This window comes from Pristiophorus japonicus, chromosome 1 (assembly GCF_044704955.1).
Source record: "Pristiophorus japonicus isolate sPriJap1 chromosome 1, sPriJap1.hap1, whole genome shotgun sequence".
Taxonomy (NCBI): Eukaryota; Metazoa; Chordata; class Chondrichthyes; family Pristiophoridae; genus Pristiophorus; species Pristiophorus japonicus.
The window spans coordinates 120801024-120824489 of NC_091977.1; the positions used below are offsets into that span (position 1 = coordinate 120801024).

Here is a 23466-nt window from a genome sequence, read left to right on the forward strand (position 1 = left end):
ACTGCAACATCAGCAGATATACAAACACCATCCCAATTAGACTGCAGGCTAGCTAAAGCATCTTCTGGTTTTCGTTTCTACTCCATCATTTGATTGTGTTCGGTTTCCTTGCTTCCTTTTCCAACCTTCCCTCTTGCTAGGCTGCCCTCACCTTTCTTGAATGGCTTGGGTCACACACAGGAAATTAGAGCCCTGTTGTAAACTCCATAAAGCTACACCCACCCACGTGTTGCTCGCTTCCAGAGCAATATTCGTCACGAGACAAACTAAATCCCATTTGGCACATGGGGTTACATTAGAGCAGGGGGTGGGCAATTAATTGGGCTGCAAGGCCACTTGATGAGCTGCTGAGGGTCACACAGCAATGTTCCCGTTAAGCTGCGCCGCGGTTTGGAGATCCCGCGCAGGCCGCTGAGCGTCCTTTAAATTAATAGTTGTGCAATTAGTACAGTAATGAGCACAATTAAATGCTCACCAATTGCCTAACAAACAGAATGTATTAAGTTAATGAATAAATCGGTGAACTAATTTACTAATTATCAGTATAAATAACGAATGTTAAATAAATAAAACTGAAATAATTAAAATGTTAAATTAGCAAACACAAATCAGTTTTGCATTAATTGGTTAGGTGGTAGTTAATAACTGGTTAACAGGTATCATCCATCAGTCACCCCATCACGAGTAGTGATGGGCTTGCGCCCTCTCGGCTGCTGCATTCATCCCTCTCCACCGGTTATGGGGCTGTGCTGCCTTCAGTAAAAGGCCTTCCCCCGGGGCGCCGTGGCCCAAAGTATCCAACAAAAGCCTGAAGTCTTTCTGCAATATGGGTACAAACTTGTGCTTTCTCTAAAATTGTCCAATGCATGACACAGAGTGACAAGTGATTAATATCACACCAGTCAAAATGGCACTCGTGTTGGTTGGCCAGTGAAACAAATGATACTGAAACTGTAGCTGATGTGTTCCCAATGAAATAAAAAGTCCCAAACTCCCAAAAAGTCTTCTGCAAAGTTAATGTGTCTGAAATTCTGTTCATTTTCATAAAGAGACACATGTACTACAGTTTTACTACATTAATAGTCTGCAATTGATAGTTGCACTGGGAGCACTGTAGTTCTACCGTGGACTATGCATGGCTATAAATCATCATTCACGCTGCCATGAGCGCTGTGTGCAGGCATGGTTACATGTATACGCATGGTTCCGCTGCCAGAAATTAAAGTTGAAATGTTTTGCGAGTGGGTAGGAGCTCCCAAACTCTCAAAAGCATTAAAAAAAAAACCTCCTCCTTTCAGTTTATTATATGCACAGGTAAACGGAATTCCACAAGCTTTCAATTTAATTTAAGTAACTTCTCATTTGTATTGATTGGAGACCCACATATTCCTTCCAGTGAGCAGGTGAACTGGAAGGTTAGCAAAATTATTAGAGGAAAGAGCAGTGCACTGACAATGGGTATCGTACTGTGTTTTACAGACGAGTGCTTATGCTGTATCTCTGCTTTGTCAAGCAGAGGGAAGAAGTGGCACCAATTGACCGCTCGTCATTTGCCCTACTCAGTGCCTCCCCAGCAGCACGGCAGAATTTATTTATGTAGAAGGATCATTATCGAACAAATTAAACAGCAGCTTCCATTTCTCAGTGCCGTACCAAAGTTTCCTTTCTATAAATTTTATGCTCAGTCAGAAGTCACTTTTGCAAGTTTAGTGCAATCTCTCTGCAAAACTTCCAAGAGGTCATTAAAAAAAAACACATTGGTTCCTATTCTCAAAGCTTTGCTAAAGTATTTGGCTATTTAGATATAGAATAAAAGATGGTCAGATGTATATGCAGTTTAAAATCATCGAGACCACTACATGCCCATTTCTCACAACTGGCCATATATGTCCAAAACTACAAGGAAACCCTTAGTGTCCAGTCTATTCCCTAAACAGCTGTATACAAGATTATAAGAGAATCATGTGTGCATCAGGAAGAGAAAATTGCAGAAGTTACAAAGCTGCAACATGGTCGAGAAGTTTGGACAATAGCCCATGAACAACAAAAGTATCTGAACCCCAAGCATGTTACAGCCTTGAACAGGCCCATTAACATACAAAGACACATTTTATCCAAATATACAAACACAAATATATATACCCCAGAAATACATTCTTGCAACATTTAGATTTCCAAGCTTTTCCAATTTCATTAAAAACATCCCAACAAAAGGAAGTAATGTGCAAATCGTTTTGTGGCGGGAAGGAGGAATGTTTTACAATTGAACACTAAGCCAGGAGCACAATAGGACTAGTAAAAGGACGAGATGATTTTACGGAGAACCACACATTTCAATATGGTATCGATTGTGTGTAAATTCTCACAAGACTATAAAAAGCTACCATTTGAGAGCTTAAAACAATCCATGGGGAAATCAAATTTTTCTCCACAAATTTTGTGTTTCCCCCCCAAGTCAGTGAGCATCTACAAGGGGAGAACATGGAATGGTACTAACTACCATTGGCATGTGAAGGGGGTGGGTTGAGAAAGAGGGAGGGAGGTGAAGAGATAGTGACACAAAACACAATTGCAGGTGGAAAGTCATTCATTAGAATCCAGCAGTCAGAAGGCTGCAGTTTAGTGAGGGGTTACTACAAGAGCTGTTACACTTTAAGGATACTTTCCTGCACCTGTTTTTGTTTAATTATACATTTAACAATTAATGTGGCTAATTCCAGAAGTCAATCCATTTAGTGGAGTGTTTTTCTTGGTGGTATATGCAATTTCGATTGTCTAACATTGTTCAGTGACATTTAAAAAAAAATAAAACATTTATTGTGCCAATCTGAAGCACTGAAAAACAGGTTTGTCCTTTGTACCTTGGCGAGTACAATCAGTGTTCAAAAGTACTTCTGGTGAAAGGTTACTTTTGCCTCATGTGGGATTCTGCCAGCTTTTTCCTTTCCCCACAATAAACATGGTGCAAATACTACAGGGAAAGTATCATTACAGAAGAACTGAACAGAAACAAACAGGACAAAGACAAATTAAAAAGCATTGGTCACTTTAGAGGGGGAAAATTAAACCACCGCTCAGGTGTTATTCGTTGTGGTGTGGTGTACATATTAATGCAAGTGTCATTTTTTTGTTAAGTAGAAGGGAGAAAATATTTGCTATATTTAAGAGTCATTGAGCTTTTCTCTTTGCAAAATTGAGTGAATAAACAGAGTTCCCCTCTTTGGTGCATAAATATATAACCAGTGTTACACAAACCAAGAAGATCCCAAGTTCATTGCCTGGTTTGTGCCGAGGGACTTCTCTAACTCAGGCTCCATTCCCAACCCCCACTCCACTCCTTTCAATTCTTCAAAGTCACAGTTTCTTCCTGTATGTCTCAATCTAACCACCGCCTGTTATCTTTAATTCTTCCACCTTGGCCCTTGATCTATTAACATTGCAGGCTGGAGGAAAGAAAGGAGGAGGGAGGAGAGCAACCATTATAGTCAAGGACCTCATGTACATCCATATAACAGAAGACATTTTCAAATATATATGATGCATAATAAAACATGCCAATCTTATGCAAAGAATTTTCTTTTAAAATTGTGAAACCATCATCATCATCATAGGCAGTCCCTCGGAATCGAGGAAGACTTGCTTCCACTCTAAAAATGAGTCCTTAGGTGACTGAACAGTCCAATACAGGAACCACAGTCTCTGTCAGAGGGAAAGGGCGGGTGGGACTGGTTTGCCGCACGTTCTTTCCACTGCCTGCGCTTGATTTCTGCATGCTCTCGGCGATGAGACTCGAGGTGCTCAGCACCCACCCAGATGAACTTCCTCCACTAGGGCGGTCTTTGGCCAGGGACTCCCAGGTGTCAGTGGGGACATTGCACTTTATCAGGGAGGCTTTGAGGGTATCCTTGTAACATTTCCTCTGCCCAACTTTGGCTCGTTTGCCGTGAAGGAGTTCCGAGTAGAGCGCTTGCTTGGGAGTCTTGTGTCTGGCATGCGAACAATCTGGCCTGCCCAGCGGAGCTGATCAAGTGTGGTCAGTGCTTCAATGCTGGGGATGTTGGCCTGGTCGAGTACGTTAACGATGGTGTGTCTGTCCTCCCAGGGGATTTGCAGGATCTTGAGGAGACATCGTTGGTGGTATTTCTCCAGCGACTTGAGGTATCTACTGTACATGGTCCATGTCTCTGAGCCACACAAGAGGGTGGGTATTACTACAGTCCTGTAGACCATGAGCTTGATGGCTGATTTGAGGGCCTGGTCTTCAAACACACTTTTCCTCAGGCGGTCGAAGGTTGCACTGGTGGTGTTGAATCTCGTCGTCAATGTCAGTTCCTGTTATAAGAGGCTCCCGAGGTATGGGAAATGGTCCACATTGTCCAGGGTCGCGCCGTGGATCTTGATGACTTGAGGGGGGGGGGGATGCTGGGGGGGCAGTGCTGTGCAACGGGGACAGGTTGGTGGAGGACCTTTGTCTTATGGATGTTTCGTGCAAGGCCTATGCTTTCGTATGCCTCAGTTAATATGTTGACTTATGACTTGGAGTTCAGCCTCTGTACGTGCGCAGACACAGGCGTTGTCTGCGTACTGTAGCTCGATGATAGAGGTTGGGGTGGTCTTGGACCTGGCCTGGAGACGATGAAGGTTGAACAGGTTCCCACTGGTTCTGTAGTTTAGTTCCACTCCAGCAGGGAATTTGTTGACTGTGAGGTGGAGCATGGCAGCGAGAAAGATTGAGAAGAGGGTTGGCACAATGACACAGCTCTGCTTGACCCTGGTCTGGACGTGAATTGGATCTGTAATGGATCTGTTGGTAAGGATCACAGCCTACATGTCGTCGTGGAGCAGGTGGAAGATGGTGACAAACTTTTGAGAGCATCTGAAACAGAGGAGGTTGACAGTGTCAAAGGCCTTTGTAAGGTTGAAGGCAGCCATGTACAAGGGCTGGTGCTGATCGCGTTGTAAAAATCATGTCCGTTGTGCCCTGTTGGGGATGAAATCCGCACTGTGTCTCCGGGAGGAGCTCCTCAGCCACAGCAAGAAGATGGTTCAGGAGGACTCTAGCGTCGACTTTCCCAGTGGCTGATAACAGGAAGATTCCTCTGTAGTTGCCGCAGTCAGACTTAACCCCTTTTTTAAAGATGGTCATGATCACAGATCTCCCGGCATGCTCTCCTCCCTCCAGATGAGAGAGATGAGGTCATGCATTAGTGCCAACAGTGCCTCGCCGCCATACTTCAGTGCCTCAGCTGGGATTCCATCCGCTCCCGTACCCTTGTTGTTCTTGAGCTGTCTTATGACTTTTTCTGCCTCATGCAGGGCTAGAGTTTTATTGAGGTGGTGGCGGGTCGCATGCTGTGGGATGGAGTCGAGGACATTCGAGTCAAAGGCAGTGTCTCGATTGAGGAGATCCTCGAAGTGCTCCTTCCAGTGGGCCCTGACTGCCTCGGTGTCCTTGATAAATGTTTCTCCGTTCTTGGCCAGGAGTCGCGTGGGGCCTTGGGTGTTTGGGCCGTAGGTGGCCTTGACTGCGGTGAAGAATCCTCGCACATCATGGTTGTCGGCCAGCTGCTGTATCTCGTGCTTTCTCCATCCACCATCTGTTCTTTAGGTCCCAAGTTTTTTGTTGGACCTTGGCTTTGTCTGTAATGCTACCTTGCTGCTCCTGAGTTGGGTTGTTGTTTTAGGCTCAGAAATGCCCTGCATTTGCAATCTATTCGCTCTTGGATCTCCTGGTCATTATCAGCAAACCAGTCCTGGTGTTTCCTGGTTGAGTGACCGAGTGCCTCTTCGCAGGCACTGGTTACTGGTTATGGAGGCCTGGAGAGCAGACCAAGCGCTGTGGGAATTCTGCGTCTCGGGGTCCTCAAGGCACGCCAGGTTAGCTGTGAGGCACTGACTGCATAGGGCTCTCTTAGCTGGGTCTTAGTGCCCCGGCACTGACTTGTTTGCGTCACTGCTTCTGCTGCCCTCGCCACTTTGGGGCTATATTGAGGTCAATGATGGATCGGATTCGACGGTGGTCCATCCAGCAGTCGTCAGCTCCTGTCATGGCGCGGGTGATGCGCATATCCTTGCGATCCCTGGCTCAGACGATGACAAAGTCGAGCAGGTGCCAGTGTTTGGAGCGAGGGTGTTGCCACGTTGCCTTCGGAACAAGGTATTGGTGATGACATGGCCATGTTCTAGACATTTTGTCAGGAGTAGGGTAGCGCTGGAGTTGGCTTTCCCTACCCCCTCTCTGCCAATCACGCCTCACCATAGGGCTGTGTCCTTGCCAACCCTGGTGTTGAAGTCACCGAGGAGGATCAGTTTGTCATCCGCAGAGACGCAGGACAGGGATTTTGAGAGGCTGGAGTAAAAACCCTCTTTGGTCTCATCTGTCGCATCGATTGTTGGGGCGTACGCACTGATGACTGTGGCGCATTGATTCCGCGATAGGTTGAATCAGAGAATCATGAGACGTTCGTTAACCCCGCAGGGGGAGTCTTTGAGGTGGTCGACCAGCTCGTTTTTGATGGCGAAACCGACTCCGTGAAGGCGACCTTCTTCTTTTGGTTTCCCTTTCCAGAAGGTGGTGTAACCTCCACCTTGTTCCTTGAGCTGGCCTTCCCCTGCCCGCTGGGTCTCGCTTAAGGCGGCGATGTCGACATCGAAGCGTCTAAATTCCCGGGCAATTATGGCGGTGCAGCGTTCCGGCCTGTCACTGTTGCAGTTGTCCATGAGGGTCCGGAATTTCCAGGTCCCAAACTTCATGATAAAAGGAGTGGAAACTGCCTGTGCGCGAGTTCCTTTAACGTGGGGTGACCGTTGCACACGGGCTTAGCTGGGCAAGGTCTTGGTCCAGTGGCAAGGGAGTCCAAGACAACTGGAGACCAGGCACTGCTGTCTGAGCCTAGTTGCCTATGGCAAGAAGTTGGCCACAAGCTCAGCGCTAAGTAGCGCCCTTCGTTGAGATGGTAGGTGATCCGAAGCTTGGTTAGGGGCAGGCATTGGGAGGGTCAGTGGTTCACTGGAGCTCAGAGTGGAAGGTCAGGGTGCTCAGAGCCATTGTGCCCACCATGTGCTGGAGGAGAAGAGACCATGTAATCAGTGGTGAAGGGGAGGCTCAGTCGTCGTGAAACCTGTGAGAAGGGCAAAGGCCCATAGTTTAGGACATCAGGGTTGAAAATTAGAAAATAGTGCTGCAGTGATGTCAAGCTTCAATTTTAAATGCTTAAAGATGGATAGAGTAAGGAAATATGTGTAAGGACTTGCATCATTTTGAAAAAGAAAAAATACTTCAATTTATATAGCGCTGTTCATGACCACAGGATGTTCCAAAGCACATGACAGCCAATGAAGTACTTTTGAAGTGTAGTCTCTGTTGTAGTGCAGGAAACACAGCAGATATTTTATTTTTATTCATTCCTGGGATTTGGGCATTGCTGGCAAGGCCAGCATTTATTGCCAATCCTCAATTGATCATCATCTTGAATCGCTGCAGTCCTTATGATGAAGGTACTCCCACAGTGCTGTTGGAGATATAGAGTTCCAGGATTTTGACCCAGCGACGATGAAAAAACGGTAATATATGTCCAAGTCAGGATGGTGCACAACTTGGTGGGGAACTTGCAGGTGATGGTGTTCACATGCCCCTGCTGCCCTTATCCTTCTAGGTGGTAGAGGTCGCGGGTTTGGAAGGTGCTGCTGAAGAAGCCTTGGTGAGCTGCTGCAGTGCATCTTGTAGAGGGTACACACGGCAGCCACGGTGTGCCGGTGTTGAAGGGAGTGAATGTTTAAGGTACTGACTGGGGTATCAATCAAGTGGGCTACTTTGTCCTGGATGGTGTTGAGCTTCTTGAATGTTGTTGGAACTGCACTCATCCAAAAGTGGGGAATATTCCATCACACTCCTGACTTGTGTCTTGTAGATGGTGGAAAGCTTTTGGGGAGTCAGGAGGCAAGACACTCGTCACAGAATACCTAGCCTCTGACCTGCTCTTGTGGCCACAGCATTTATATGGCTGGTCCAGTTAAGCTTCTGGTCAATGGTGACTCCCAGGATGTTGATGGTGGGGGATTTGGCAATGGTCGTTGAATGTCAAGGGGCTGTGGTTAGACTCTCGCTTGTTGGAGATAGTCATTGCCTGGCACTTGTGGTGCGAATGTTACTTGCCACTTATCAGCCCAAGCCTGAATGTTGGACATGCGGGCATGGAATGCTTCATTATCTGAGTTGAGAATGGAATTGACCACTGTGCAATCATCAGAAAATATCCCCACTTCTGACCTTATGATGGAGGGAAGGTCATTGATAAAGCAGCTGAAGATAGTTGGGCCTAGGACACTGCCCGGAGGAACTCCTGCAGCGATATCCTGGGGCTGAGATGATGAATCTCCAACAACCACACTCATCTTCCTGTGTGCTAGGTATGACCCCCCGATTCCGATTCACTTCAATTTTACTCGGGCTCCTCGATGTCACGGTCAGTCAAATGCTGCCTTGATGTCAAGGGCAGTCACTCTCACCTCACCTCCAGAATTCAACTCTTTTGCCCAAGGCTGTAATGAGGCCTGGAGCAGAGTAGTCCTGGTGGAACCCAAACTGAGTAATGGTGAGCAGGTTATTGGTGAGTAAGTGCCGCTTGATAACACAGTCGATGACACCTTCCATCACTTTGCTGATGATTGAGAGTAGACTGATGGGGTGGTAATTGGCCGAATTGGATTTGTCCTGCTTTTTTTGGACAGGACATAGCTGGGCAGTTTTTCACATTGGCGGGTAGATGCCAGTGTTGTAGCTATACTGGAACAGCTCGGCTAGTTCTGGTGTGCAAGTCTTCAGCACAATAGCCGGGTGTTGTCGGGGCCCATAGCCTTTGATGTATCCAGTACGCTCAGCTGTTTCTTCTGTGGAGTGAATTGAATTGCTGAAACTGGCTTCTCCGATGATACTGACGTCAAGAGGAGGCCAATATGGATCATCAACTCGACACTTCTGGCTGAAGATGGTTGCAAACGCTTTAGCCTTGTCTTTTACACTCTCGTGCTTGGCTCCACCATCATTGCCGATGGTATATATATATATGAAGCCTCTTCCTCCCATTAGTTGTTTAACTGTCCACAAACATTCACGACAATTTGCGCATAGCATGGTCCCACAAAAAATAAAAGGTGGTCATGAACAGCACTATATAAATACAAGTCTTTCTTCTTTATCTGTTTTAGTGATGTTGGTTGAAGGGTAAACATTGGCCAGGGGTCTCATCTAAAAAAAATGGCACCTCTAACAGTGTAGCACTCCCTCAGTATAACAATGTCAGTATGGATTTTACACTCAAGTCACTAGAGTGGGATTTGAACCCACAACCTTCTGATTCATGAGGTGAGAGTTCTAGTACTGATCCACCAACAGCATCATATCCTTAGAAAGAATGAGTTAAGAGTAGGATGCCTTGTAATAAGCATGGATTTCAACTTACTGGTGCTGTAGAGAGGGGAAAGAGCATGTTTTGCAGAATAGAAGGAACAAGAAGCAAAGTTAAGAGAGCAGACCATGTGTTCTGATAAAATAAAGACAAAAAGGCTTGGGGGGAGGGGGTGGAGAAGAGGGGAGATGGCTAGATGAGAAGTGAAAGAGTGAGTATATTCTGTCCAGGTGTGAGAGTGAGGTGCTAAAAGTCAGCCTAAGTGAGAGCAGCGCTTATGTGTTGAAAAGACGTCTTAATATTGAAAATTAAGAGGGTTTTTTTTTAAATAGGGAAAAGTATGTGGTGCAAGAGGGAACTAAACTTCTGAGAGGCAGTTACATAATGGCATTGCAGAAGTTCCATTTGAGGTCAGGAGATAGTGAAGCCCAAATTCCCAATAGATCAGGTAAAACAGGTAGAACCACAGATCATGAATCATTCCATGGAGTTTATTAAATTCATCAGCATTCAGCTATGAATGATTGTTTTATTTTCTCCTCTTTCCCTTCTTAGCTGGGATTGGAACACGAGTAGGCTATCCAGCTGGTCGAGCCCGTTCCACTATTCATTCAGAACATGGCTGATCGGTATCCTAATTACATCCCCCCACCTTGATTCCATATGCCTGAATACCCTTGACAATGACCAGGCTCTGATTTTAAGTTGTGCTGGACTGTACCCACCAGCGGAAAAAGTTTTTCTATTTAGTCTATCCATTCCTTTCAAAATCCTAAAAACCTCAATCAAATCACGCCTTAACATTCTATATTCCAGGGAATACCAGCCTAGTTTATGCAATCTCTCCTCATAATCTCACCAATGGAGGCCTAGTAACATTCTGGTGAATCTGCACTGCACTCCTTCCAAGGCCAATATATCCTTTCTAAGGTGCAGTACCCAGAACTGTACACAGTACTCCAGATATGGGCTTTGTACAGCTGTAGCAAAACTACTTCTCCTTAATATTCTAGCCCTCTAGAAACATAGAAAATAGGTGCAGGAGTAGGCTATTCGGCCCTTCGAGCCTGCACCGCCATTCAATGAGTTCATGGCTGAACATGCAACTTCAGTACCCCATTCCTGCTGCTCGCCATACCCCTTGATCCCCCTAGTAGTAAGGACTTCATCTAACTCCTTTTTGAATATATTTAGTGAATTGGCCTCAACAACTTTCTGTGGTAGAGAATTCCACAGGTTCACCACTCTCTGGGTGAAGAAGTTTCTCCTCATCTCGGTCCTAAATGGCTTACCCCTTATCCTTAGACTGTGACCCCTGGTTCTGGACTTCCAACATTGGGAACATTCTTCCTGCATCTAACCTGTCTAAACCCGTCAGAATTTTAAACGTTTCTATGAGATCCCCTCTCATTCTTCTGAACTCCAGTGAATACAAGCCCAGTTGATCCAGTCTTTCTTGATATGTCAGTCCCGCCATCCCGGGAATCAGTCTGGTGAACCTTCGCTGCACTCCCTCAATAGCAAGAATGTTGTAAAGGTTAACATTCCATGAGCCTTTTTAATTATTTTTTGTACCCGACTACTACATTGTGAATTGTGTGCATGGACCTCTAAATCTCTTTGGAACTACACTGTTCTAGTTTTACCATTTAAATAATACTTGGATGTATCCTTTATTGCTCACACTTGCCTGCATTGAAATCCATCTGTCACAGTTTTGCCCACTCATTTAACCTATCAATGTTCTTTGTAATTTGATGCTCCTGTCTACACTATTTAACATACCACCAATCTTTGTCATCGGCAAACTTGGATATATGACTCTCTAGTATGTTATCTAAGTAATTAACAGTGAATAGTTGAAGCCCCAGCACAGATCCTTGTGGAATACCAATGTTGCCTTTAATTTTTTTTTAAAGTTTGTGGCTCATTCAAAATATCGCCAATGCGTATTTATTCCTATTTAAAAGCCAGTGAGCTGGCTGCACAGAAGCTGCAGAGCGGTCCGTGGCCACACAGCTTAAAGGGAAAATTGAATGCCGCTAGTCACTTCCTTCCAATTTGAGTACCTACCCATTATCATCACTCTCTGTTTTTCAATAAGTTGCTTTCAATTCCATGAGTTTTAACTTTAGCTAATAGTCTCTTGTGTGGTACCTTATCTAATGCCTTCGAAAGTTCATATAAAACTACACCCATAGACATTCTCCTGTCTACTACTTTAGTTACTTCCTCAAAAAATGTAATTAGGTTCATTAGACTTTACTTGCCCTTTACAAATCCACCTTTGCTCTCTCTAATCAGCTCAAATTCTTACAAGTGCTTAGTCACACTGTTCTTAATTATATATTCCAATAGCTTCCCCAGAAAAGATGTAGACTAGCAAGTCTATAATTTCCTGGTTCCGCTCCCTCACCTTTCATAAATGATGGAGTTATATTTGCAATTTTCCAACTAAAAAGGGACAATTCCTGAATTGAGAGCTCTTTCAAAGATTATGGCTATAACATCTGCAAATTCCTCACGTCCTTCCTTTAAAACACTGGGGCGGAAACTAATGTTCCCTGTAATTTTCTGGAGGGCTGCACGGCCTATTCAAAATACCGCGCATGCACAGTTTTCTATTTAAAAGCCGTTCAGCTTGCAGGACCCCTGGAGAGCTGTGTGGGTGCACAGCTTAAAGGGAACATTGGTGGAAACCATCAGGTCCTGGAGATTAGTCAGTCTTTAGTTATCCACTTCGGTAGAAAAATGGAAAAGCAAATTATAATTTAAATGGAGACAAATTGCAAAGTGCTGCAGTACAGAGGGACCTGGGGGCCCTTGTGGATGAAACACAAAAAGTTATTATGCAGGTACAGCAAGTAATCAGGAAGGCAAATGGAATGTTGGCCTTTATTGCAAGGGGGATAGAGTATAAAAGCAGAGAAGTCCTGCTACAACTGTACAGGGAATTGGTGAGGCCACACTTAGAGTCATGCACAGTTTTGGTCTCCATATTTAAGGAAAGATATACTTGCATTGGAGGCTGTTCAGAGAAGGTTCACTAAGTTGATTCCGGAGATGAGGGGGTTGACTTGGTTGGGCCTATACTCATTAGAGTTCAGATGAATAAGAGGTGATCTTATCGAAACATATAAGATAATGAGGGGGCTGAGCAAGGTGGATGCAGAGAGGACATACTCAGAATTTCCACTCATGGGAAACTAAAACTAGGGGACATACTCAGAATAATGGGTCACCCATTTAAAACTGAGATGAGGAGGAATTTATTCTTTCAGAGGGTTGTAAATCTGTGGAATTCTCTGCCCCAGAGAACTGTGGAGGCTAGGTCTTTGAATATATTTAAAGCGGAAAGAGACAGATTTTTGAGCGATAAGGGAACAAAGGGTTATGGGGAGTGGGCAGGGAAGTGGGGCGGAGGCCATAATCAGATCAGCCATGATGGTATTAAATGGCAGTACGGGCTCGAGGGGCCAGGTGGCCTACTCCTGCTCCTAATTCTTATGTTAGTACAGTTGAGCGTCCTGACTCCAGTAACCTCTGGTCTGAGGCGGAGCCGGTTTTCGTGTTTTTCCCAGACTTCGGAACGTGTTTCTGACATCCGTAATCCGGAAACACCCGAGCCCAGGTTCGGGTATTTCCAGATTTTGGAATGTCAGAAAGGGGGGGCTTGCTCTCCGAGGAACTGTTTGGGTCGCTGGCCCCATCCAGGAGGTGTTCGGGCAGGCCCCGCCGCCGTGGAGGTGTTCGGGTCGGGCCAGTGAGGAGGCCCCAAGGTAAGGGCAGCAGCAGCAAAGTTAAGCCCTAGGTCGGATAGTAGCAGGGCCCCGAGGTCGGCAGGGTCAGCAGGTCTGGATTCCAGAATATTTTACGGATTCTGGACGACTGCCACCAATCGGTCCAGAGTCTGGATCCCGGAACTCCAGATTTTGGACGCTCGACCTGTACGATTCATTTTTTTCTAATACTATTTTCTTGCCTCTTTTAACTTTAGCGAGTTCCAGTCCTTGATTCATTAGTTTCCCTGGAAACTCAGGTGTATTATCCTTTCCCTAGACCGTGAAGTCTGACGCAATGTAATTATTCAACAAGTCTGCCATTTTCTTATTTTCATTTGCAATATTACCAGCATCTGTTTGTAAAGGACCCACATTACCCTTGACCTACATTCCCTTTAAGCTTCGTGGCCATGCGGCACTCTGCAGCTCCAGTGCAGCCAGCTCACAGGCCGTTGAATAGGAAAAACCATTCATCCGTGGTATTTTGAATGGGCCGCGCATCCCACACCCAAAACAAATTAATGGGAACACTGCCCTTGACTACCCTTTTTCTTCTAATTGCCTCATCTCAATAGCCTTTTACAAAAGTGCCCCACAATAGGCCAACATGGTGTACAATTTCATAAGCACTGGTTAGCCACTTTATTACTTTTCTTTTTGCTCCCTCACCTCAAGCCAAAAGAAAATGTTATTTTGTAATTAGTTTTTCTGGAATAAGCCTAAATCCATATAGCAGTATAGCTGGATCTGGTCAATCTCACCCAACAAAAGACAGGCAAGACAGTCCAAATGTCAGGTTTTGGCTGGTACTGATGGCTGTGAGCCACGTCTGTATATAATATGAAGGTCAGACACAAGGCAACATTTATGCACAGCTGCTTAACTGCAGGTATCTCGCACATGCTTTAGTTTACTTTGTTTTTCAAAGTGTAGTTCTTTGCGTACAACAGGCCTTTTAGCCAGATGTAGAGGAACGGATCCATTACAGACCCAATCCACGTCAGGACCGGAGTCAAACAGGGCTGCATCATCGCTCCAACCCTCTTCTCAATCTTCCTCGTTGCCATGCTCCACCTCACAGTCAACAAGCTCCCCACTGGAGTGGAACTAAACTACATAACCAATGGGAAGCTGTTTAACCTTCGCTGCCTCCAGGCCAGGTCCAAGACCACCACAACCTCTGTCATCGAGCTACAGTATGCGGACGACGCCTGCGTCTGCGCACATTCTGAGGCTGAACTCCAGGATATAGTCGCCGTATTTACTGAGGCATACGAAAACACGGACCTTACGCTAAACACCCGTAAGACATCCACCGGCCTGTCCTTGCCACACAGCACTGCCCCCTAGTCGTCAAGATCCACAACAACGTGGACCATTTCCCATACCTCGGGAGCCTCTTATCAGCAAAAGCAGACATTAATGAGGAGATTCAACACCGCCTCCAGTGCGCCAGTGCAGCCTTCAGCCGCCTGAGGAAACCAGGCCCTCAAAACTGCCACCAAGCTCATGGTCTACAGGGCTGTAGTAATACCCACCCTCCTGCATGGCTCAGAGGCATGGACCATGTACAGTAAGACACCTCAAGTCGCTGGAGATATATCACCAACAATGTCTCCGCAAGATCCTACAAATCCCCTGGGAGGACAGGCGCACCAACATCAGCATCCTAGTCCAGGATTGAAGCACCGAGTCCGCTGGGCAGGCCACATAGTTCGCATGCCAGACACGAGACTGCCAAAGCAAGTGCTTTATGCGGAGCTCCTTTACCGCAAACGAGCCAAAGGTGGGCATCGGAAACGTTACAAGGACACCCTTAAAGCCTCCTTGATAAAGTGCGACATCCCCACTGACACCTGGGAATCCCTGGCCAAAGACCGCCTGAAGTGAAGAAAGTGCATCTGGGAGGGCGCTGAACACTTCGAGTCTCAACACCGAGAGCGTGCGGAAATCAAGCGCAGGCAGCGGAAAGAGCGTGCGGCAAACCAGTCCCACCCACCCCTTCCCTCAACAACTATCTGTACCGCCTGTGACAGAGTCTGTGGCTCTCGTATTGGATTGTTCAGCCATCAAAGAACTCACTTCAGGAGTGGAAGCAAATCTTCCTAGATTCCGAGGGACTGCCGATGATGATGACGACGACAAGAACTCTATTAAGTTAGCAACTCACAGGTTCATTTGCCTGAGAATTTCAAAATATTGCATTTAATTCATCTTTTAAAAATTAAGCTGCAAAACAGAAAATGATTCTTTATAACATTGTGAAATTTCTTGAACGAACTTGCATCTACAATAGCATGGCTCACCAGTGCTTATGAAATTGCACAGCTTATTGGCCTATAGTGGGGCACTTTTGAAAAAGGCCACAGACAAAGAGGCCATTAGAAAAAAAAGAGTAGTCACGGGTAATATGAGCCCTTGAAAGCAATATTGAAAATGAAAATAAGGAAATGGCAGACTTGTTGAATAATTACTTTGCATTCAGGATGTCCTGTAGCACTTTACAATCATACAGCCAATGACATGCTTTTTAAAGTTTAGTCACTGTTGTAATGTAGGAAACAGCAGCCAATTTGCACACAGCAAGGTCCAACAAACAGCAATGTGCTCATGACCAGATCATCTGATTTTAGGTGTTGATTGAGGGATAAAAATTGGCCAAGACACCAGGGATAACTTCCCTGATTTTCTTCGAAATAATGCCATGGCATCTTTTGTGTCCGCCTGTGGGGGCAGATAGGGCTTCAGTTTAACCGCTCATCTGAAAGGCGGCATTCTGACACTCCCTCAGTATTGCACGGTCAGCCTAGATTATGTGTTGAAGTCCTTGGAGTGGGGCTTGAACCTACAACCTTCTGACTCAGAGGTAAGAGTGCTACAACTGAGTAATGACTGAGACCTTAACACCTATATTATATTCTTTGAACAAAACTGAAATTTGACTTTTATTACATTGAGGAATAATGTTCCAGGTCTGAAGGAGTTCCTTACAAGGTCCACTGGCAGATTGAAAATTTAGACAAAATTGCAACCAGTAACCTAAACCTCAAGCTTAAAAATAATGTTCGTCACTGCATTCACAGTACTTTGAAGGATGGAATATTATACAGATAACCAATAGAATATACACAATCATTTTACTGTCTCAATCACTCTTGTCAACTTCTGAGAGGCTTACAACAGCAGTATGGATTGATCAATCAGGGGCTTTTCCTTTCCCATGGGAAAGTTCGCTGGATAGTTTTGCTTTGCCCCCCTGCCCACTAACTCAAAGATCCAGCTGAGAATGGATTTTCACTGTGGAGAAATCTTGGGTGTGAATCCACATCCTAAGCTCCAATTCAATTCAAAACTCCTACTGTTCATAGTGCACTAACACAATGAAGTGCTCATGAAAAAGGATTAAATTGTCAGCTGTATTTGAACATTTACAGAGCTTTATGGGCCAACCACACCACCTCACATTAAAAAAAGCTATAGGAGCAAGCAAACTGTTTTGGAATGAAAATACAAGAAAATTCCAGATCCACCTTCCCTTTCCAATCTCCTGGTTGTGAGAACAAGTCTGTGCCACTGACAAACTGAATCTACTTTGAAAGCCAATGAAAGCAGTCAAGCAAAAAAGATGAAAGTGGGTGATAAAATGTGAGGAGCACCATGCTGAGCACACCCCAGCAGCTCAACCATACAACATCTGATCATTAATGTCCATCAAAGCTCTGGCCTCACGCCAAGCTTCACCGCATAGCCGTAAAACTCCGAGAAGCGGGAGGAAAAGAGGGGATTAAAAAAAAAAGCACAGTGATGCTGCAAGCCAGGCAAGCAGCTAGACAATTCCACAGAAATACTGCAGGCTTACCCGTCTGATGCCATTCTCAAAGGCCCGTATTGCAAGGGATGCTGGGCCATCCACAGTCTTTCCATCGTCATCTGGTCCCCAGCTGGCACTGTAAATGTGAATATGCTGAGGATTCAGACTGAGAGACTTTGCTTCCACCATATCTGTCACATCACCATCCAGCATGCGAACACCTAATGAAATTTCAACAGGTTAAAAGGTGTCCATGGCGCAACTGCATTCACCTACAATACTTCCACAAATGGTGCATTAGTCATTAAAGAACATCTAAAAAGGGAGGAGAGTCTGGAGTGAGTACTTGTATTCAAATTACTTTGCAATGTTATATTGTGAAACTATGTGCATAAAATATTGATTTATTTAAAATACATCAATTGTTTTCCCCCTCTCCAGGGATATCTGCCAGGTGAGGTCACTTCTTGTTCTCCATTAAGCCATCCTGTAATGTCACTGGTGGAGCACACCTTGAAATAGCCCCACTGAACCCATTCTATGATTTGGGGGCGGGGGAGGGGGGTGGGGGGAAGATTGAGTTCAATATTTTGAATTAGGGCGGATGCACATCCAAAAGGCACCTGAACCTGAGAAAGCTCCTTACTGGCCAGGTACTTTGCATTGCTTGCTTGCTCTGGCTGAAGAATAAAGTATAGGAAAAGTCAAAAATTTCAACACAATGGAGGCATGAGATCATAATCCTGAGGTAGATCACAATCTGAAGCATGAGACTCCACTCGCATTCAGAGGTATCTGTAGACTGAACAGACTCTGTTAAATGAAGTTGGGTAGAATCTGATGCACATTTAGAAAGTTGGAGAAGCAAATCTAGATTTCAGAGATGCCAGAAACTATGGTCCTGAAATTAGACCCTTGGATAGCAGTATATGAACATTAAGAAATTTGTGAACTTTCTTCCTTCGCTATTTCAGCAGAGCCATTTAATAAATGGGTTGACACCTCTGCTGAAACAGTAACAACTTGTATTTATAGAACACCTTTAACGTAGTAAAATGTCTCAAGGCGCTTCACAGGAGTACAAGACAAGACAAAAAAATATTTGACACAGCCACATAAGGAGAAATTAGGACAAATGACCAAAAGCTTGGTCAAAGAGGTATGTTTTAAGGAGCGTCTTAAAGGAGGAAAGAGAGGCGGAGAGGTTTAGGCTGGGAATTCCAGAGCTTAGGGCCTCAGCAACAAAAGGCATGGCCACCAATGGTTAAGCAGTTATAATCAGAGATGCTCAAGAGGGCATAATTTGAGGAGCGCAGATATCTTTGGGGGTTGTGGGACTGAAGGAGATTACAGAGATAGGGAGGGCATAGAGGGATTTGAAAATAAGGATGACAATTTTGAAATTGAGGCATTGTTTAACCGAGAGCCAATGTTGGTCAGCGAGCACTGGGAGCTGGGTGAATGGGAATTGGTGCGAGTTAGGATATGGGCAGCTGAATTTTGGATCAAGTTTATGTAGGGTAGTACGTGTGCGTTGGACAGTCAAGTCTAGAGATAACAGGCATGGATGAGGGTTTCAGCAGTAGATGAGCTGAGGCAAGGGTGGAAACAGGCGATGTTAGAGGTGGAATTAGGCACTCTTAGTTTTGCTGTGGGTATGTGGACGAAAGCTCATTTCAGGGTCAAATATGACACCAAGATTGCAAACAATGTGATTCAGCCTCAGACAGATGTTAGGGAGAGGGACGGAGTCAGTGACTCGGGAACAGAATTTGGAGTGGAAGATGCAATATCAAACAAATCCATTAAACATTCTTGTGCAATTATCCCAAGGTGTCATTTCAGGGTGTCATTTCCATTGGAAAATTATCAAACTCCCACAAAATGTTTACCCAAATCCTGTCTGTATTAGGTTTAGGTTTATTACTTCAGCTGAGTCACCATTCAGTTGGCTGTTCAGCTGCTACATTGGAACACTATTTGTATTAGGCAGTGTGGAAGCTAGCTTGCAGAGTTTTCTTCAGATTTATATTTATGTGAAACCAATTCTCCTACAAATGAAACTAGTATCTGACACTAATGAAATCAATACAACATTGAAAGTAATGTTCCACAGTAAACTTCTCTGCCCTCTCAACATGAAACAGCCAAAGCTTTATTAGCGAGTATCAATCTAGTTATTAAATAATGCCGTACTGCAGAGGTTAGGATAGTTCACCCGCAGGACAAAATTTACAGAATCCGTCAATTTTGCAGTAAAGATAAGAGGCTATTACTGTTTGACTCACAACCTGATGTCTTCAGGTACCTGGCAGCTCATTAAAACCTTGAACCAATTGCAACCAGCAGCTAAAAACTTTCAAAGCTATTAAAACACTTGACGGGAATACTGGACGACACTCTGCTAGAGAATATCCTCAGTCAGGACACATACCATTCTGAGTTTTTAAAAAATCACTAAAGATTCAATGCATGAATCATTCATGCCCTGCAGGTATATTTGCGCATTCACAGATTGTCCTTAACATTTAAATGCCCTCTACATGCTATCATTCTGCCTTATCAGAGAGAGGCAGAAAGGTAGGGAAAAAAAGAAAGATCTGGCATTTAGAAAATGTCTTTCACAACCTCAGGACATCCCATGAGCTTTACAGCCAACAAAATACTTTGAAGTCTAGCCACTGTTAAAGAAGAAGACTTGCATTTATAGAGCACCTTTCATGACTTCAGGACGTCCCAAAGTGCCTTAAAGTCAATGAGGTACTTTTGAAGTGTAGTCACTGTTGTAAAGTAGGAAACGCGGCAGCTAATTTGCAAACAGCAAGCTCCCACAAACAGCAATGTGATAATGACCAGATAATCTGTTTTTGTGATAAGAACATAATAGGACAGGAGTACCCCCTCCAGCCCATCACGCCTGCTCGGCCATTCAATATCATGGCTGATCATCACCAATGCCAACACTGTCAACCGTGAGGGTCTATGGAGCGTCCTCCTCCATTTCAGATGCCCCCAAAAGTTTGTCAACATCCTTCGCCTGCTTCACAATGACATGCAGGCAGTGATCCTTACCAACGGATCCATTACAGACCCAATCCACGTCCAGACCGGGGTCAAACAGGGGCTGCGTTATTCTCCAACCCTCTTCTCAATCTTCCTCGCCGCCATGCTCGACCTCACAAATCAACAAGCTCTCCGCTGGAGTGGAACTAAACTGCAGAACCAGTGGGAAGCTGTTTAACCTACGCCGCCCTCCAGGCCAGGTCCAAGATCACCCCAACCTCTGTCATTGAGCTGCAGTATGCGGACGACGCCTGCGTCTGTGCACATTCAGAGGCTGAACTCCAGGATATAGTCAATGTATTCACTGTGGCTTAACATCCATAAGACAAAGGTCCTCCACCAGCCTGTCACCGCTGCACAGCACTGCCCCCAGACATCAAGATCCATGGTGCGGCCCTGGACAACGTGGACCATTTCCCATATTTCGGGAGCCTCTTGTCAACAAGGGCAGACATTGATGCGGAGATTCAGCACCGCCTCCAGTGCGCCAGCGCAGCCTTCGGCCGTCTGAGGAAAAGTGTGTTTGAAGAACAGGGCCTCAAATCTATCACCAAACTCATGGTCTACAGGGCAGTAGTAATACCCGCCCTCCTGTATGGATCTGAGACATGGACAATGTATAGAAGGCACCTCAAGTCGCTGGAGATATATCACCAACGATGTCTCCGCAAGATCCTGCAAATCCCCTGGGAGGACAGGTGCACCAACATCAGTGTCCTCGACCAGGTTAACATCCCCAGTATTGAAGCACTGACCACACTCGATCAGCTTCACTGGTACGCATGCCAGATACGAGACTCCCTAAGCAAATGCTTTATGCGGAGCTCCTTCATGGTAAATGAGCCAAAGGAGGACAGCGGAAACGTTATAAGGACACCCTCAAAGCCTCCCTGGTAAAGTGCGACGTCACCACTGACACCTGGGAGACCCTGGCCGCAGACCGCCCGAGGTGTAGAAAGTCCATCCGGGAGGGTGTTGAGCTCTTCAAGTCTCAATGCAAAGAGCATGACAAGGCCAGGCGCAGGCAGTGGAAGGAGCGCACGGCAAACCAGCCCTACCGACCCCCTCCCCCGACGAATGTCTGTCCCACCTGTAACAGGGTCTGTGGCTCTTGTATGGGACAGTTCAGCCATCGAAGAACTCACTTTTGGATTGGAAGCAAGTCTTCCTCGATTCCGAGGGACTGCCTGTATGATTATGATGATGATGGCTGATCAACCTCAACTTCACTTTCCCTGCCCGATCTCCATATCCCTAGATTTCCCTAGACTCCAAAAATCTCTCTCTCTCGGCCTTGAATATATGCAGATACTCGGCCTCCACAGCCCTCTGGGGCAGAGAATTGCAAAGATTCACAACCCTCTCAGTGAAGAAATTCCTCCTCATCTCGGTCTTAAATGGCCTTCCCCTTATCCTGAGTCTGTTGATTGAGGGATAAAGTTTCGCCAAGACATCGGGGAATAACTCCCCTGCCCTTCTTCAAAATAATGCCATGGGATCTTTTACATCCAAATGAGCTCAGTTGAACGTCTCCTCCAAAAGACGGTAACTCTGACAGCACAGCACAGCACTCCCGCAGTACTGCACTGAAGTGACAGCCTAGATTTTTGTGCTCAAGTCTCTGGACTGGGACTTAGAACTCTCAACCTTCTGACTCAGTTGTAATGTAGGATACTGTTGTGTATGCAATAACTCAATAGACTGAATACTGTAAACTCTAAACAGGTACAAACCTGCCTCTACTTTATTAGGGCCCAAACTGATTACATTACAAGATGGCTGGCCTTTTATACCTGGGCCACACACACGTGCGCACAGCCCAATGACCTCAGACAGTGGTGCCACTTGATGGCTAGTAAACCTAAGCATACATACATAACAATATCCCCCTTTAAGGTATTAGTAACGGTCTTTTTACAAATTGAGACGGTCCGGGGCTTTCCGCTCCAGAGTTGAATGTCTCAGTTCAACTCTAGCCTTAGGCGAGAGTTCTGAGTCTGTTATGACTGGGGCTGGGTAGCCAATCTGATGGGAGTGGCAATGACCACGTCAAGGATTAAAAGTCCAGATTCATTGACCATGTCAGTGATTGAAAGTCCAGATTCATTGATGACAGCGGAGTCCTCTGATGACTGAGGGTAGGTTAGTTGGTCACTGATTGTGTCTTCCTCAGACTGTCCCAGTTCATCCGTGTGCCGCAGCTTTATCTGATCGACAGGTTTCCTGCATTTCTGCCCATTCTTGAGCTTAATGATAAACACTCTGTTACCTTCCTTGGCCGTAACAGTACCGGCGACCTTGACCATAATTCAGTACATAATCAGGATCATTGATAGAAATGTCACGTGACACAGCAGCGCAATCATGATATCCTTGCTGACTTTGACGTCTGTATTCAACACAATTATTCAAGTCAGGGTGGACAAGAGAGCCTGGTCTGGAGACCTCTCCATCAATATTTCAGCAGGGGAGACCCCGGTAAGCGTATGGGGTCTTGTCCTGTAACTAAGCAATATGCGTGACAAGCGAGTTTGCAGTGAACATTGAGTTACACGTTTCATACTCTGCTTGATGGTTTGGATTGCATGCTCCGCTTGTCCAGTGAATACGGGTTTGAATGGTGCTGACCGCACATGTTTGGTACCATTGAGTTTCATGAACTTTTGAAACTCCATACTGGTGAAGCAAGATCCGTTGTCACTTACAACGCTGTCAGTCAGACCATGCGTAGCAAACATGACACGAAGGCTCTCAACGGTAGCTGTGGATGTGCTGGATGACATGATTCTATCCACTTGGAATAAGCATCCACCACAACTAAGAACGTCTTTCCCAAGAAGGGACCTGCAAAGTCGATGTGGATCCTGGACCATGGTTTAGATGGCCACGACCACAGACTCAGTGGTGATTCCGCTGGTGCTTTACTAAGCTGCATGCAAGTGTTGCACTGATGCACACATGATTCGAGATCAGAGTCAATTCCAGGCCACCATACATGAGACCTGGCAATGGCTTTCATCATGACAATACCGGGATGCGTGCTATGTAGATCATGCACAAATTTCTCTCTGCCTTTCTTGGGCATAACAACACGATTACCCCACAGTATACAATCTGATTGAATGGATAGTTCGTCTTTGCGACAGATGTAAGGTTTGGTCTCCTCACACATTTGCTTGGGTATGGCATACCAATCACCACTAAGGATACAATGTTTCACAACCGCTAATATCGGGTCCTGACTGATCCAGGTCTTAACTTGTTGGGTCATGACAGGGATTCCTTCACTATCAAAAGCATCCATGACAACAGGGGGTCTGCCGGTTGTGGCGTTTCCACCTCTGGTGTGGATAACGGCAGACGGTTCAATGCATTGGCACAATTCTCGGTGCCAGATCTATGG

At 45.5% G+C, this 23466-nt stretch overlaps 1 protein-coding gene across 3 annotated transcripts in view; it reads right to left on the reverse strand.

The window, feature by feature from the left end:
• pcsk5b (proprotein convertase subtilisin/kexin type 5b) overlaps positions 1–23466 on the reverse strand; it is a 280532-nt gene that overhangs the window by 124229 nt on the left and 132837 nt on the right. For all 3 annotated transcript variants that reach the window (XM_070882813.1, XM_070882798.1, XM_070882808.1), the window contains one exon: positions 17049–17221. In XM_070882813.1, coding sequence (XP_070738914.1) covers positions 17049–17221 — 173 coding nt within the window. The remainder of the gene's footprint in view (positions 1–17048; positions 17222–23466) is intronic.